Source organism: Pyrus communis, chromosome 12 (assembly GCF_041283825.1).
Source record: "Pyrus communis isolate YQ-2024b chromosome 12, ASM4128382v1, whole genome shotgun sequence".
NCBI lineage: Eukaryota > Viridiplantae > Streptophyta > Magnoliopsida > Rosales > Rosaceae > Pyrus > Pyrus communis.
This window is the reverse complement of record NC_142576.1, coordinates 23,526,930-23,544,093: the sequence shown is the minus strand read 5'-3', so window position 1 is coordinate 23,544,093 and position 17,164 is coordinate 23,526,930. Positions and strand designations below refer to the sequence as shown.

At 37.7% G+C, this 17,164-nt stretch overlaps 3 protein-coding genes and 1 non-coding gene across 4 annotated transcripts; 1 reads left to right on the top strand and 3 right to left on the bottom strand.

Annotated features, from left to right (window-relative positions):
- Nucleotides 1-2,778: 2,778 nt before the first annotated feature.
- On the bottom strand, nt 2,779-6,797 carry LOC137746026 (putative small nuclear ribonucleoprotein G). The gene is made up of 4 exons (XM_068486074.2): nt 6,658-6,797; nt 6,499-6,521; nt 3,180-3,301; nt 2,779-3,069 (listed from the first exon to the last, which is right to left on the bottom strand). Exons 1-4 carry the CDS (start codon nt 6,690-6,692, stop codon nt 3,007-3,009), a joined length of 243 nt encoding a protein of 80 aa, XP_068342175.1. The 5' UTR covers nt 6,693-6,797; the 3' UTR covers nt 2,779-3,006.
- Nucleotides 6,798-6,894: 97 nt separating this feature from the next.
- TRNAP-CGG (transfer RNA proline (anticodon CGG)) lies at nt 6,895-6,966 on the bottom strand. Its single transcript has one exon. It is a non-coding gene; the product is annotated as a tRNA-Pro (tRNA).
- A 2,951-nt stretch (nt 6,967-9,917) lies between these two features.
- Nucleotides 9,918-10,621, top strand: LOC137744568 (auxin-induced protein 15A-like). The gene has a single exon (XM_068484350.2). It carries the CDS (start codon nt 10,063-10,065, stop codon nt 10,444-10,446), a length of 384 nt encoding a protein of 127 aa, XP_068340451.2. The 5' UTR covers nt 9,918-10,062; the 3' UTR covers nt 10,447-10,621.
- Nucleotides 10,622-11,930: 1,309 nt separating this feature from the next.
- Nucleotides 11,931-15,190, bottom strand: LOC137745318 (GATA zinc finger protein). Its single transcript, XM_068485259.2, has 3 exons — nt 14,256-15,190; nt 12,784-12,952; nt 11,931-12,629 (listed from the first exon to the last, which is right to left on the bottom strand). The coding sequence occupies exons 1-3, from the start codon at nt 15,048-15,050 to the stop codon at nt 12,160-12,162; spliced, it is 1,434 nt and encodes a 477-aa protein (XP_068341360.2). The 5' UTR covers nt 15,051-15,190; the 3' UTR covers nt 11,931-12,159.
- Nucleotides 15,191-17,164: the final 1,974 nt, after the last annotated feature.

Genomic DNA, 17,164 nt, shown 5'->3' with positions numbered 1-17,164 from the left:
TAGTATTACAATCTAGTAGTATTCCTCTTCACTTGTAAGTGAGATAAGTGAGAGGCCTTAGGTTTGATTCTCGCCAAATGCGAAGTAGAACCACATTATTATTGGCAAACTCATTGTAAGGTTAAGTTCACTCCTCCATCCCCTTAATATAAATACTATCGTTTGTTCAAAAAAAAAAAAAAATCTTGTTAATAATTATAAATTATAAATAAATAAATAATCATTTAGGGAGCTCAGTTGAAGAAAAAAAAACCTATGAACTAACCACTTCTGGAGTGTTCTAATTGATTTTTAGATTCAAAATTATTTGTAATGTTCTCAATGGGCACTCAATGGAGTCTTTCATTTATTATTATTTATTTTAAAAATAAAGGTTGAAGTGTTTTTTTTTCTTTCCTAAAGTGTAACATTATTAAGAACTTACATATCACAGTCCAAAATTAGACATAAAACTTATGGTGTAATGATAAATACTCTTAATTACGTGATTTACAGATATGCTACGAAAAGATCCATATTTATGTAAGTAGGCCTCCCAACCGCTTGCACAATTGAACTTACAAGTTTCAACCCTTCAATAACTTATCCATAATGATCGAGTTGTCCCAATCTTTATGTATAAATACAGAAAAAGAGAAAGGAAAGGATAAGCAATTAGCAACAACGAAGTACAAGACAAGCAATGACTTGTCTATTTTTTGGTGCAAATTGAAGAGATTTCTATGGTGCTTTCGAATATGCGATACTCTAGACTTTTTAATCTTAAATTTTTAAATCTAACGATCCAAAATGTCTAAAATAACATGTACTTGGAGTATTATAGAATTTCACGCAAATTCAAATCCGTCATAATTTTCTTTAATAAACGATATTATCTACACTAAGGGAGAGAGGATGGGCTAGACTTACAATGAACTAATAATAATATGATTCAAATTCGCATTTGGCGAGAATCGAACCTAAAACATCTCACTTACAAGTGAAGATGAATACAACTAGACCGTAATACTAAGTAGTAAATCTATCACAATCTTTATATCTCAATATTATGTACACCAAACACATGTGCCACGTACAAACTTAGAAGGATTGGTAAATTTTAAAAGGAGAAATGATGCCCTAACCCTAAGGTTCTGTGACAAAGAGTGTCGAAAGTGTGGTAGCTCCACATTTACAGCCCAACATGGGAGATGCTCTAATAAGAAAACATTTTTAAACAGACACCTAACGGCCCAATTAGTCCATTTTACGTTTTGAGTTCTTCTTTTTCTACATTTGATTGCATTAAATTCATCTTAATTACCAAGAAAGGAATTTAAACTTAAGCATAGAGGATTGAGCACGCTGTTCTAATCGAAAACTGCTAAAAATGAAAAACGAAAGCGTCACCAAACTTGCATCAAATGTAGCAAACTTAGCATGCACCATTGCCCGAAAACTGCTTTAAAGTTGTAGGCAAAGCAACCACAAAGCGCATGTCGATAAAGGGAAAGGCAAATGCTGCTTTCAATCCAAGCTTCCTCAGTCGGCATTTTTTAGTTGCCGTTGCCGTTGCCGTTGTCGTTGGCTAATTGTGAAAAAAATATGCAAGCATCAAACAAAAGTTGGAAACACCGAAAAAAGTGAGGAAGAAAAAGCAGGTTTAGCGCGTCGTAGTCGAGGCTTTCTCTCGAGCTGTTTTTTTCAGGCAGCAAAAGATGCTTTAGAACTTCCCAGGAGCGAAAACGCAGCTAGCCGTTGTGTGGCATCTTTGCCTCGTTCAAATTCAAAAATAGACAACCGTTAGTGGTTTTCATTCAACCATGGCATGCTCAATAAAGCTTTTGCTTTTTCTATGACCGCCGGTGACACGCAGATTCTGGGGGTGGACACGTTTTGATTTGGTCTAGTTTTCCAAATGAAACCGCAAACCGAAGCATAGAATATAACCAATTTCGTTCATTTAGGTTTTGCACAATTCATTTGGGTTGGCTCAATTCCGTTTGAGCTCATCCCCATTTGATTTCTTGAATTTTGGGAGCCGAAAAACGAAATTTCGAGAGAGCATTTCCAACAACCAAATCCATAATATAACCAACTTTGTTTAGGTCCTTTGATTGGAAATGAGATATGAATATGAATACGGCATAACATAACTCATAAAAAATAATTTCTTGCAAAGTTATAATTCTAAATTGGATTATGTTTAGCCCCTTTCGGTTGAAAATAGCCGAAGAATAGAAAGAAAATTTTAAAGATTAACCGGTCCGGTCAAATTCCGATCGAATTAATAAGGCAATAACCCAAACCAAGTCTAACCAGTCTGGTTGAGGTTTTTGAGTCGAAAACCACACCAAACCCATGGGTTCAGACCGGTCTGGTCTGGTCGACAAAATATCATAACCTCTAATTTTGGCATCTTACTATTTTCTAATCATTAACAATCACATATTAATTTGAATAATAAGCTGTTTTGAACTAAAGCACAGAATGTTCAAGCTTGAACAGTCTGATGGACCAAAAAAGAAGCAGAACTAGGCTTCCCAAACAATTAGTAAAGTTTTCTTATACAGTGAGAGATCTTATATTCGATTCTCGCCAAAGACGAATTTGAACCACATTAAGAGCCCAGGCTCAAAACACATCCCGATGCCTAGTTCTGGCATTCAACATGCATATCAGGCCACCATCCAACTACACAGATATACGTGCAAAAAACGAGCTAACTCAGAGTTCATAAACAAACAAGAGCTCGTCCCAACTCAACTGCAAGGGAGGAGGGAAGCACGCAGTAGCTCGTTTAAATAAGTCTAGAAAGTAGATATCATCGAAGAGAATAAATTCGAAGTGAGTCATATAATCGACGTCCAGGATGACAATTACATTGTATATTATCACAAGTCAACTAACTGGTATTCCATGACAACCAACACAAGTACATATTACCACAAAATCTCTATGAAAAGGGAATCTAAATATTACCGACAGAAAATACATCGAACTCAAAGGAATGCAAAGCCGGAATCATCACTGCATTTTAGCCACCGGTTCGAGTGCTTCAACTGTAACTACACTATTGCCCCTGATCACCTGCAGAAACAAAAGTTAAGAATTGAGCAAACCAACCAAATTACCGGAACATCTGGCAAATGGCAGTGGAATTATAAAAGTAAGAAATAAAGGAGAAAACTGGGACCTACCACCATGCCAATTTCATTCTTTTCGTCGCCGTTGACTTCTACGGTGTTGTCAACGACCAGGTTCATGAATTGGTCAAAACCACGGAGGGTTCCAACAACCATGCGATTGGCATTCATCTTGACTGCAATCCAAGACATCAGTTAATTCAGCCATTTCCATTTAAAGTTCTCGTAATGTTGAAGAGAAGAAAATATAAATTCCAACGCATTAGAATCAAGGAAAATTGTTTCTGCAAATTTAAGACATAAGGTCATCCCTAACCTAAGGCTGGCTAGAGGGCCCTTCAAGAAATTAATATTTTAATGAACAATGCAGGGTCATATTTCTTACCATCTCCAACCGAGAGCCAAAGGATCATAGGGCTCGTTTTAGCCCTGTCACAAAAAATCATCTCCAACCGAGGGCCAAATGGCAATAGGCCCAAACATATTATTTAAATTTAAAAATTACAACTTAAATTAAATGCACACTTACCAGTTATAAATGCACATTTACCATCTCTAATAGGAAGCTTATATTTAGGGCACCCATTATATTTGTCCCACATCGGGAGAGAATTGAGCAAGCAAAAGTTTGCATGTGTGGCACCCATTATATTTGTCCCACATCAACTCTGGAAGAGGTTTGAGCAATTAAACATGCTTATAAAAGCAACATCCCCACATAGAAGCCAATCACTTTTCTAGGCCTTAATTAAATATTCTTTTTAAAATTTTGGCCCAAAAAAAACTGTAAAAATTCAAAAATAACGGGTAGCTGACGTCAGCTAGCCGTTGAGATTCAAATTTTTTAGCCTAGTCCAAGGCCGGATGGCTCATTTGGGCCGGCCAGTTGGCCCTTTTTTGTCTAGTGGGGCCCACGAGCCATTTGGCCTAGCCCACGGTTGGAGGCAATTTTAGGGCTATTTTCTACCCTCTAGACCCTTCAGTTGGAGATGGTCTAAGACTGGCCAAAGGGCTCATTTTAGCCCTCTGGCCCTCCAAGAAATTAATATTTTAACGAACAATGCAGGGCCATATTCCTTTCCATCTCCAACCGAGAGTCAAAGAGTCATAAGGCTTGTTTTAGCCTTGTCACAAAAAACCGTCTCCAACCGAGGGTCAAAGGGCTATAGTATGGAATGTGAAAAATTAAAATAAAACTAAGCCATAAACCCTAAAGTGGGTTGCGCAATGAAAAAGAACAAAAAAATTTAAAAAAATTTGAAATTGGGCTAGACAGCGGGTTGGTTGAAAGTGGCCAACCGGTTAGCCCTTTCAGATTATGTGGGGCCCACGAGCCCACTGGCCTAGCCCTTGGTTGGAGACGATTTTCGAGCGTTTTTTTACCCTCTGGACCCTTAAGCCATCTCCAACCGAACAGTCCAGAAGGCCAGATTGAAGAAAATAGCCTTAAAACCATCTCCAACTAAGGACCAGACCAAAGGGCTTGTGGGCCCCATTGGACAAAAAAGGGTCAAAGGCCCAACCAGGCAGCCTCAGGCTGGGCTAAAAAATTTGAATCTCAATGACTAGCTGACGTCAGCTACCCGTTATTTTTGAATTTTTCATTTTCTATAGTTTTTTTTTTTTGGCCAAAAATTTAAAAAGAATATTAAATTAAGGTCCAAAAAGGTGATTGGTTCTATGTGCGAATGTTGCTTTTATAAGCATGTTTGATTGCTCAAACCTCTCCCACAGCCGATGTGGGACAAATATAATGGGTGCCACACATACAAGCTTTTGCTTGCTCAATTTTCTCCTGATGTGGGACAAATATAATGGGTGCCCCAAATATAAGCTTCCTATATCGTACATGTGCATTTAATTTAAGTCGTTGTGGTTTTTAAATTTAAATAATATGTGTGGCCCTATGGTTATTTGGCTCTCGGTTGGAGATGGTTTTTTGTGACAGGGCTAAAACGAGCCCTATGTCCCTTTGGCCCTCGGTTGGAGATGGTAAGAAATATGGCCCTGCACTATTCATTAAAATATTAATTTCTTGGAAGGGCAGAGGGCTAATTCGGTTGGGGATGGCCTAAGGGTTTGACCTTCTACAATTTTCCCCTAAACTTCAACAACTACATACAAAACACAGTAACTATTCCTATTTAAGCTTTATCCCAAGCACTGCTAGAGAGGGGCAATCTAGCGAACCAAGAGGGCCAAGTTAATAACTTGATTTTCACACAACGATCCCAGGTGATCAAACATCTACCATCTAAAAAAATTTCAAAATGCCTAATGATTTTAAAAAGGAGCTAATAAGCCCTTATAAACATCATAATATCACGCAAGTAAAGCAACTAATAAGCCCGTATAAAAACAAATGGCATATCCTTGCTAACTAATACAAATACATCTTTATGTGCTCAGACGGTCAGTGTACAGGCATTAGAAAGTGTCCCAACAAACCCCTACTTGACTAAAAATGTACAAGAATATAAAATCAAACTTTTATTAATGAAAAATTAAACAAAATAAACTTCAGAACGCTGCAAAAATAAAGGCCATCATCGACATGCCAGCTCCCAAATCACACCAGATTAGGAATGCAAAGGCCTCCCCTTTTTTATCATTTTGTTTGAGGCTAGAGAATTAAATGCAGAAATAGGGGAAGGGTTCCAAATCTTTTTTGGTTCCTGTTCAAAATTTCACCTATACCTTTGAGATTAAAAAAAAATTGATTTTCTTATAACGTAGGAGACATCTCTATTTTTCCCCCGGGGGAATCCTTGGAATTACCATGATCAACCATTAACGAGTAATCCTAATATGGGGAGGTGGAATCTTCTAGTTCTTCCTATTTGCCGTTCACAGCACAGAATTATAGAAACCAAGCTTGAATGTATGTCATGAAACTCAACTTAAAGTTCATGTTCACATCAATTTAGAATTACATGTTCATTAACAAATTACTTTGACAGTCTGAAATCATGACATTCAACAACAAATTACTGCCAAAGAAAAAACCTAAACCCCCCGTCACGCTCACAAACACAAGCATTGGGTTACAGAAAGCGATCTTGCCTTTTAAAAATGATAAGATAATAGTAAACCAATCAAAACATAAAAATATGTAGTATTATTATCTTTTGGCCTCAGAATATTTGGTAGTATCAATTACGGTTTCTGTAAAATCTCAGACTTCTTCCAAGAAAGCAAAACAGACAGATCATTTCGTTACTAACTTTTCCACCTAGTATTTAATACCCAGATAACTGAAAATTGCGGTTAAATTCAGCTAAATTTTCGTAGCAACCAAACAGAACAGGAATGCAAATCCAGCAGAAGACATAAAATAGAACAAAATTGAGGAGAAAATGCATCGAAAACTTACTTTGGAGCTTTTTGTCCATGTACCTGTTGAAATAAAAAAGCAACAAATTCGAATTAATTAGCACCCTAATTCATTAAAAAAAAATCAAAAAATAACGAAAACAATGCAGCAGAGAATCGGAACGACGAAATCGAGCATTCGACACAAAATAAAACTTACTTTTTCAGATCCGGAGGCTGGCCTGATCTGCTCATGGCGAGGAATGAGAGAGAGAGAGAGAGAGAGAGAGAGGTTTTGGGCGAAGTTGACTTCTGCAAAACCCTAGCGAATGAGATTTCTGGTCTCTTAGGTTTCTATGGGATGTAGGAAACGGGTTTTGATTGAGAGGTGGGCCATAAAAAGCCCAGTCACCGGACACTAGGGCTCAATAAGCCCACAAAAAATAAGGAAAATGTTGGGGTGTTGCGAGAATCGAACTCACGACCTCTCGCACCCGAAGCGAGAATCATACCACTAGACCAAACACCCGTTGTTGGTATTGGTTCGGAAAACAACATACTTAGACGTTGCATGATAAAACAAACTTGATAACTTTCATCCGTTTGTACTAAACTGCGGATTGAGATGATTTTACTTCCTTATGATATATGTGTACCCTATATGGCAAGTTCTATTAATTCTCTGCCTTGGGGCACGTTTCTTTGTATCTCCAAGCCTAAGAATTGGACGATGCTACTGTGTTGTGATCGTGATCGGCTTTGTTGACTAATGGTTCCGTCCAGAAAGTTTCAGGCCATTCAACCTTGGTTCCACTTTCAAGTCATTCTTACGTTCTAATGGCGTCAACAGACGAGAAACTTTTCATCTCCGCTTGTTTATAATTTGTTGTTAGTTGGTGTTATTTCCCCACTGAACGCAGGTTCTTCTCCAAGTCTTTCACGTTCCGATCCCAACACAGTTGTCTTGTTGTAATTTCGAATGTAATTTACAGTGTTGGTTGCTGAAGTTAGACGATTTGGTGTTGGGGTTGGGTTCATGTTATGGTGATTGGTTTCTTGCCTTGGTTGCTGGAGTTTAGTTTTGTCCAAAATTTAGGTACTGATAATTTGATTTAATCTTGAAGATGTTGTTATTGGTGTGTCGTTGTTGTGGAAATGATGGACGTGGTGTAGGCAAGCTGTGAAAGTTGGTGTAAGTTGAAGTTCAAGTGTGAGCGGTGCTCCTTTTTTCTTATCCCGAGTTTGTCCAACGTGGTGTTTTTTTGGGAAGGTTTTTTACTGAGACCCACATCAATGGAGCGCACCATTGATTAGCTTCATGTTCTTTTCTTGGAAGAAGTTTGTATTTTATGGTTAGTTACGTTGGTTTTTGTATGACTTTTTTGTTTGTTACCTCTCGTGATGTTAATCAGGCAGCGTGTCTTTTAATTAAAACGCAACCTTAGTTTTTTATATTCAGTTTGGGTTTGGATAGATTTGTTATTCTATGTACTATCTTATGATATTTAATAAAGTATCAAATTCATATAAAAAATAAATAAATAAACCAATATTCTTGTTGCTCGCAAGAAGTTTATATATGGCTTGGTGTTGTAAATATTATTTATTATGTGGCTGTTCAGAAAGGTCAATATGTAATTTGTCAAGACTTTTCTACGTAAATATTAAGTCTATAAATAGACACTCTAATGAGAAGGAAAAGACACTTTGATTTTTCCTCCCAATCTCTCTCTCGTCTCTCCTTGTTCTCTCTTACTCTACACTCTATTTTTAATAGTTGGTTAATAATAAGGAAAATTAATAAAAATAGTTTGAAAACTTTGAATTTTAACGATAAATACAAAATAAAGAATAAAGTGAATAGTACCATGATTGACTTTTTAGTGTAAAAATGTGATTTTTCGTTAAAGTGAACAGTACCAGGAGTTTTTCGTTAAAGTTTCCATAATAATATTGATCTCGAGTCATGCGTCCGGCTCCTCCCTTATATCACTTGTATTAAAAAAAAAATTGTTATTAACACTCCAAAAATCTCACTCCTCATAAGTGTATTTTTCTTTCCAATTATAAAAAGTTTGAAGTGCCAAATAAGATTTTTGGAGTGTTAATAACAATTAAAAAAAAACTAATATTTCAAATGCTAACGGGAAACGTTATTCCAATGACATGGAGAGACCTTGACAAACCTAGGTCTCCGATAAGCCTCCTGGAACTAGAAGACATGGGGTGAAAGCTAATCGACAACCACGCTTCCCTCAACTTTGTCCCCACAAAATTGGGAATCTTTTGACACGAACGAACACTTTTGTTCGTATGTTCAACTATTTCAATTGTGTGATATTTCTAACTTAAAGACTAAGAAAGTCAAAATTGAATACTAAAGTTTTGGAAGATTTTTGGTTGTCCACATAGATATATCCATCTTCTTATATCGCTCATTAAATGATTAAGAAAAACTGATTTATTCAATCATATGCAAGCATCAAACATCTCTCCATAACTTGGAAAAATTCTTATGTTTGGCAATCATACTTGTTCAAATCTGAATGATACGCAAACACATTGAAACACATTTTTTTGTAAGTGAGTCAAATGATCAACATTATTTTACTGTCGGACGCAAGAATTTCTCCACTACTCAACACATACATTTGTGGACACTTATTTATTAAATTGTTTATGTATTCCTTTCGTTGAATTTAAATTTTTCAAAAGGTGTCCTTGGTGACTGGAGTACATTTTTTACATACAAATGGATGTCGTGGCCCAAATAAACAACTCAAAGTCTCAAAGTATGACTCTTAGGCCTGGTCAATGCATACTGTTCCAAATCTAGAATCAGATGAATTAGGATAGACTAGTCGATCGATCTCATTCACATTTTCGATTCATAACCTTCCTTATTCTAAGTAAGTAAATATGCAATATGTAGAAATTTTTCTCAGTGATAATGTTTATTTATAATGATGAGAATGCAAAGTGTAAGTATTATTCTCATTCTTTAACATATCATGCATTTACTAACCAGATGTTATTATTGAGGGGATTGTTTATCTTATACTTGAACAACTAGGTCGCATTCCCGTATCATCCTTGTATTATTCTCATACTTGAAAAAGTACATAAAGAACACATATGTCAGCGTTTTATCTAAATTATACATTTTAAACTATTCTAACCTATGTAAAAGTGATTTAAACTTGAAAACAAAAAACAGGCACGTTACGTTTCGTAATAGCGTAATTGAACTAACTTATATATATGTCAAAACTCTATAATATCTTTGCTTGTGAGATTAATTGCTCTAAACAGTTATGTTTGGATCAAATAATTGCTCTAAACTGTTAAGAAGTCAGAAACAAATGGGGAGAAAGAGAATTATTATTACGACTATAGGTTAACATTTTAAAAAGTCAAAGGAGACTCCTTCTGAGACATTCCCCCCACTCCCATAAATCTCATATAAAATCCTCTATCCCACCCACCACCATTTCCCAATCTCCAGTAACCAAAATCATGAAGCCACTCCCTCCTCCTTAGCCTTCTCAACCTCCACCACCTCCAATCTCCACCCACCTCTCTCTCTCTTCTCCCCTCTCTCTAAACCTCAAAAAACTAAACCAAAATGCTTCGAAAAAAGATGGTGAGTTTCAAAGAGCTAGCAAAGAAAGTGAAGGTTATGGGAGGAGCTGAGAGAGAGCCATCACACCATGAGTATCTGCTGAGGGATTCAGAGCAAGGATGCTCTCCGTCGGCGCAAACGCCGACTGGGTTTTTGGCCCTGTATGTAGGGGAGGAGCGCCAGAGGTTTCTGGTGCCAACAAGCTCCCTTTCTCATCCACTCTTCAAGATGCTGCTGGAGAAAGCTTACAACGAGTACGGCTTTCAGCAGAGATATGGGCTTGTGGTGCCCTGCAGCGTCTCAGCTTTTGAGGAGGTTTTGAATGCTGTGGAATGCAGCAACGGCAAGTTTGATTTTGGTGAACTTGCTGAGGAGTTTATTTCATGAGTAAAAAATATGTGTTTTCTTTTTGTACGAGAAATACTGAAAGAGAGATAAATCGAAATCGAGACCTCAAGTGCTAGTAACATAGGGCGATCGGGCCAGGCCGAGCTAGAAAGGTTTTGATTGTATAAGGTGAATGCTCTTAACTAAATTGAACTACGAGCCGTTGAAAATAAAACGTTATGTTTAGATGCTTTTTTTTATTAGTGATAGTGTTTAGCTTAGTGATTATGGGTTTATAATTTCAAGTATGTATATGTTCGTATTACATATTAAACATTGCTCACTATGTTCCTTAATCTCTCTTAATACAATTAATTGAAATTCTCAGTTCAACTTCTACAATTTGACCTCTAAGTTGTGGTCTTTAGAGCGAAGGACAAGACAATTGACGTGGCAAACCTACTTTTCCTTCCACATCAACATTTTATCTTCCAAAGGATGAAGGCAAGCGTCTAAAGGCAATTTGCCTCAACGGGTTTAGCGGCAAGGCAACACATTGCTTTGTTGACAAGGTGAAGGCAAATAGGGACCCATTTTTTATATTATTATTTAGAACATGATTTATATGTATGTCATGAAGTGACGTTGTCTGGGTGTTTGGTTAAGAAAAATAACTTGTGCTTCATTAGTTGCCTTATCACCTAGAGTGACAAGGTAAAATTTGAGGCACCAGTATTTTGATGATCCATATGAACTTTCTTCAGTATTTGCCTCATGAAAAATTTGTCACTCTAAGCAACGAGGCAAATACTGAAAGCAAAAGTTTACATGGATCATCACAGCACATGTGACTCAAAAATTTACCTTGTCCCTTGGAGATGCTCCAAGATCACTTAATAAGGTCGCAGGTGCTGTGGAGCTAATTCTGCAGATTTTCTACCACATTGAATATAGAGGCCAAATTTACGGTGCAGAAGGAAGTTGTATGACTTGCAAAAGGGAAATTTAGACATGATGGGCTGGTATGTTGCCCGGGATTGGATTGGAGTTGGATAACTCTCTAAATTCAATGTGTGTTGAAGGAAGAAATGAGTAAATTTTCCAACTTGGAAGTAGGAGATGGATGAAACTTATCCCATCCAATTGCTAGAAAATGGTAGGTTTAGAAGAGATAAGTTTCCTTCCTGTCTAATCCCTTGCATTCGACTCGGAAAAAAAGAAAATCATTCACTTCTACCTCCACACATACCTTGAATTATATAAGAATACAAAACCTAATACAACAACATATAACATGAGTACACCACCACTGTGGCAATAATATGACGCTTACACCACCACTGTGGCAATAATATGACGCCGTGTGTAAAGGTTTTTACACATGGCATCGTATCATTGTCATAAGCCGTCACAATTGCTGTGTACCTGTGCCATGGAATTCCTTCTTCAATCCTAGGCACCACATGAGATAGCCCAAGACTGGACTGTTTCTCATGATGCATAAGAGATTCTGAATAAAAGAGCAATTCATACAGTTGGGCATCTTTGTAGGAAACAAATTTTGTTGTCCATTTTATTGCAGACCATCATACTACACCACCAAGTACAAGTTTCAACAATGAACTTTCCAGGGAGAAGGAGAACCTGGTAATAAACTGTAAACCCGGTGAACTGACGGGTTGGCCTCTTATAGGCCTTCTCATCCTTCATCGGAAAGCTGTATAGCCCGGGCCAATGGGCACATGCCTCCACTGATTAAGATCATAAAACAACCTAGCTCTCACTCTCAACATCCTTACAACCGTCCACAAGAATGCTCTTCATGCGGTCCATCAAGTCCTGCATTTGTTCCCTCGAATGCAATGGAGACGGATAAACACAAGCACAGTTCAAGCATCCATCACGTATGGTGTCGAAAATGGCTATGGAGGGGCCAACTCCATGGACTGAAGCGCAACCCTCATAGTCCTCAACCCCAAGCTCTTTGTTGACTTCACTAGACTCATCAATCACAGTGTCCTCAAACACTGAGATAAAGGCAGTTCTCATTGCCGATGATGGGGTCAAGCCAGGGTTTTCAATAGCCTTGCACATGAGAAAGTTGAGGTCTGCCATGTCCGTGAAATGCTTGTTAGAGTTCTTGGCACCGGCAAAGGACGTGTAGCATCTCTTTGCCAGATCCCACAATGTATTGCCTTCTCCGTTGATGTCATGCGTGTTCATGATGGCAGAATGATAAAACCCTGAATCAATTAGTGATGCATGCCAATCTTATTTCACCAGCACTTTTATTATTGACAATTTGACATTGTATTCTCATCAATGATCAGTGACTTTTAAAAACTGAAATTTAATTGTCAAAAATTCGATTGAAGGTAAAAGTAAGCAATGGCTTACCGAGATGATTGATAGAGAGGGGTGGATCAAGAATTGGCCGACAATCGAGTAGGGTTACAACACCATACTTCTCCCATTGATGATCGGGAAGCTGCTTAGAGGCACGGGCAGCAATCATTCCAGCAGCTGCCAAGGCTCCGCATAATTTTATATCTCTAGACTTACAACCCTGCAGTTCAAGTCACCAATAAAGCAACCTATAAGTAATCTAACAACACCATCAGTCACAATTCTTGACATTTTCGAGTTATAACAAATCAACAAATTTGCATTGACAATTACTTAGTTTATATAGAACCATAGATGTAGAAGTACAAAAGAGAGCTCTAGTCTTAAGTTTATAATAATTCACAAGTATGTGTATAACCCGAAAATGTTTGTATGGTTCACTTAATACGAAGCTTGATTGTATGTTATGATTAAGTAAATGGGTTGATTAGAACGATTTATGAGTGCACCAACAAATTTTCAAGTAACATCACTTAAGCATAAGATTGTCCTTCCTATTTACAGACATGAGTCCATGATGAACCCAAGGATATGGAGAAAAACTTCCCTAGCAGTTGTATGCGTAGGTCTGGTCACATAAAACGGACACATAATTATACACAACCGGCTACAGTTAAAATTTTCATCGCAGATGTGACGCATTATGCGCAACTGACAAGCAGCAGAAAAACGAGTAGTCCACATACTTTCTTATGGAAGAAGGACAAATCATCAGGCCCATGATGCCCATTCCTACCACTCCAAAGGCTTACACACGACAAGGGTTTGGTGCGACAGTGGACCAAACGACTAGTCGTATAGCCCACAGGACCGCGACCCATTTCCATTCTCAATATGGAGCCCATCTCAGATCATTGTTAATTTTGTTACCTCTTTTGTTTCTGCAACAGCACAAATGAACCCACTCGGTTGCTGATACGATATTACTTTTCACTTTTAAGTAAGATGTTTTCAATTTTACTCTTATTGATAGCAAGTTCGATACTGAATTATTGTAGCAGACTCATTGTGAGATTTAGCCGAAATTCTTCTTTTGTATTTTATTTTATTGTTATATTAAAAAAACAGAAAAAATACACCCTATACATAAGTGGTCACGTGTCAATAAACAGGGGATAGTTTAATCAGAGTAGATGGATTATTAAATTGCCGTTAAAATTAGGGTCATGCGCCGTTACATTTTATAAGGCAACCTACTTTTATGTCCTTTTCAAACTCATGCATGCAGTGACCCTTCTATCTCTAACAAAAATACATAAACTAATTAAAAAAAACTAAAATAATATCGATAAAGCACAAATATTCTGTTGATCTAATAAAAAATTGTGTAATTATTTATGTTTAAATGTGATATTAAAAGTGTAGAATAATGCATATTTGCGTAATTTCATCATTTAATGTTAAATTTAACGGTGAATAACGATGACCGAGAGAACGTGACTCAAGAATCGAAAACGACTTACAACGAGCAGCCTGTCGGTATCTTCTGGGCTCAACTGTAATTTCACCACCTGGGAGCGCCTTTCTGAACTCACGTCTTGGAACTCCAGGTTCGACAGCCTCAGCGAATTCAAAGAGTACCCCAGCACGTCCACCCCACGCGCCCAAAACGGCTTATTCGCCTTCCCGTTCGGGATCAAATCTTCTATTCCCAAACTCACCTCCTCGTCTCCCTTTAATTCCTTCTCTGCCCCTCCTCCCCCCGTTGACTTCAACTCCCGCAGCAGCTCCTTCAGCACGGCCACGGCCGCCGCTCGGTCGCATGCTGACGTGTGCAGGCGGAGCACCAGTACCCACCGCGACTCGCTTATCGCGTACGTGCTCGCATATATCACGTCCGTGTCGGATTCCAACGAGGGGTCGAGGTTTTGCCACGTGTTCAAGTTCATCTCGTGCTCAAGGATCTGATGCAACGGGGCAATATTGTCGGGGTTGATTTGGAGAATGGGAGCCGTTGATGGGAGATCGAACGGCTGGATTTGGAGGTGAGGGGTGGGGGGAGTGAGGAAGGAGTAGGTACCGGTGGCGGGGTCGAAGTGGTGTTTCGAGCGGAGGATGGGGTGGGAATTTTGGAGGTTGTGGAGGGCAGTTTGGAGATTTGAGAAGTTTGGGGGTCTCGAGAGGAGGAGGGCTAGGACTGTTATGCCGGTGCCGCTAGGAACGGCTTTGCACCAGCTGAGCTCAGTCCCGCCGACGGGTCGGGTCTTGGGCTCCGGCATTGCTGGTGGGTTGGGGTTTTGATCATCCGACTCCGACATGTTGGAATGCGAGAGATTAGATGATTAAAAAAATTAGTTGGGGAAATGTTGGGTCCGTTGGGATATAAGGGAGGAAGATTAGACCAACTCCAATGATGGACTAAAAGCCAAATTACTTTCCAAAATTTCCCTCCAAACACACTCAAACTCAAGGGGAAATTTTAGACTAAATGCTAAACTAATGCCAAATTCCCCTCAAAATTTAGCCCAGAAATCGGAGTGGACTCCACCCAATATTTATAAGAATTTAAATTTTTTTAGATTAAAATGTTTATAAAATTAATTTACAATGGTCTACATATTTATTTAAAAAAAAAAATTAATTTAACAAAAAAAATAGTATAAGTTCATTCTTTAATAGTTCCAGGCTAAAATTTTAGGCTAGAAAGGTTGGAGCAAAAAAACTGTTTCTGGGCTAAAAGCTAAATTTTTCGGACTAAAAAATTTGATTTTTAGCCCAACCATTAGAGATGGTCTTATGTGAAAATAAAAGACCACGTTTTATTTATTTATTCATTTATTTTAACTAGAAAGTAAAAGACCATTGGCTCCTCAATGCATAGTGAGGAGTTCATCCTCAATTAATTACGTAGCCGATTCATGAAATCAAAATCGTTTATATTTTAGATTCCTATGTAACGATTATTTTTACAAAAAATTAAATAAATATAATGAATTTGTAAAAATTACGAACCGTTTATTTGTTTACAATAATTAATTGATTAACAACTTTAATTTAAATTCCTTTCATAGATAATGTTTACAATATAAATTTATAATATAAATTGTTCGGATCATAAACTCAAAATTGTGTTTGCTTTTTAAGTATTTTTCTTTATTTATGGGTCAACTTTTGTGTGCATTTCAGTCTAATTCTTAATATTTGGTACATTTTCATATTATTATTTTGGGGATACCTGGGCCCGTAGGGATATGCTATCCTGGAAAAGAATATGTGTGCTTTATTTTTAGTAAGTGTTATGTTCTAAATGGTAATTACGACCAAGGTTTATACCATTCATTTTTCATTTAGTAGCAGTTATACGAACATTTATTTGCCAAGATATGTACATATTATTTACCACATCAAATGGTAGATCAATGTCTTATAAACATGTGGTCTCCTTAACATGTTCTTTAAAAGAGATGACGATATATATTGTAATGAGATGACCATTATTATATAGGTGTAGCTAGGTAAATTCGTGGCCTAACTTTTGGAGAAGTTTTTCAATGCACGAAAAATGTCGCGAAGTCAAGAATTGTGTGAGGAAAGACGAAATTTAAAAAGGTAAAAGGTTCAAAAAAAAAAATTAGATAACCAAATGCTTTTAGCATGAGATTAAAAAACAAAAATTTAACACATGCACAGCGCAGCACTACGGCAAGTCTACCACAACGAAAGTTTTAAATATCGATTTTTACAAAAATATCGGCATATATTTTATTTCGATATCGATAGACATTTGGAGAAAATATTTTACAGATGCACTCAAATATGTTGTATAAAAATTAGGTAGTGTGTATATCATATATTTCATTATATAACTGTTTGGGCCCAAAATATTATTGTTGGGCCGAGCGGCAGGATGTGCTCGGCCCAAGGTAATGACAAATACTATGGGCCAAATAATAAATCTCGGGCCAGTTGGCAGGATCGGCCAAATCCTATCCTAAGTAGTCGGCATAAATAGAAAAGGTCGAGGAAGTCCTGGTGCGACCAGGATTCTCGACTGGCAAGGAATAAAGCCTCGAAAAGAAGGAAAATTCAGAATCCCAGTGGGAGTAGGTTTGATCGAGTTAGAGTCGAAATGGGACAAGGACTCCCAATCCAAATCAGAGTTGGTCTCAAGGAAGGGGGTTCTATAAATACAAGAAATCATGCAACAGAAAACCCCCTTCAAATCAGCATACAATTGCCCTGCGCAAAACCTCTCAAACACCTTGAGATTTTTCCCTTTCTTTTCCTGCCGACACACCTTCAGTTTGGATAAACAGCACTGTGGAAGCACCCCGCGAGCATCTTCAGTTTGGATAAACAGCACTGCTGCCGTAGAATCAGCCGACCGAGAAGCACATTCAGTTTGGATAAACAGCACTGCGTCGAGGTCGAC

What these genes read in the sequence shown, in the direction of transcription:
- LOC137746026 (XM_068486074.2), bottom strand. Translation starts at nt 6,692, where the DNA reads ATGAGCAGATCAGGCCAGCCTCCGGATCTGAAAAA. An exon ending in CAGCCTCCGGATCTGAAAAA is followed by an intron (nt 6,522 to 6,657) that starts GTAAGTTTTATT and finishes TTATTTCAACAG; the next exon opens with GTACATGGACAAAAAGCTCC. An exon ending in AGAATGAAATTGGCATGGTG is followed by an intron (nt 3,070 to 3,179) that starts GTAGGTCCCAGT and finishes TTGTTTCTGCAG; the next exon opens with GTGATCAGGGGCAATAGTGT.
- LOC137744568 (XM_068484350.2), top strand. Translation starts at nt 10,063, where the DNA reads ATGCTTCGAAAAAAGATGGTGAGTTTCAAAGAGCTAGCAAAGAAAGTG.
- LOC137745318 (XM_068485259.2), bottom strand. Translation starts at nt 15,050, where the DNA reads ATGTCGGAGTCGGATGATCAAAACCCCAACCCACCAGCAATGCCGGAG. An exon ending in ATACCGACAGGCTGCTCGTT is followed by an intron (nt 12,953 to 14,255) that starts GTAAGTCGTTTT and finishes CTTGAACTGCAG; the next exon opens with GGTTGTAAGTCTAGAGATAT. An exon ending in CCTCTCTATCAATCATCTCG is followed by an intron (nt 12,630 to 12,783) that starts GTAAGCCATTGC and finishes TAATTGATTCAG; the next exon opens with GGTTTTATCATTCTGCCATC.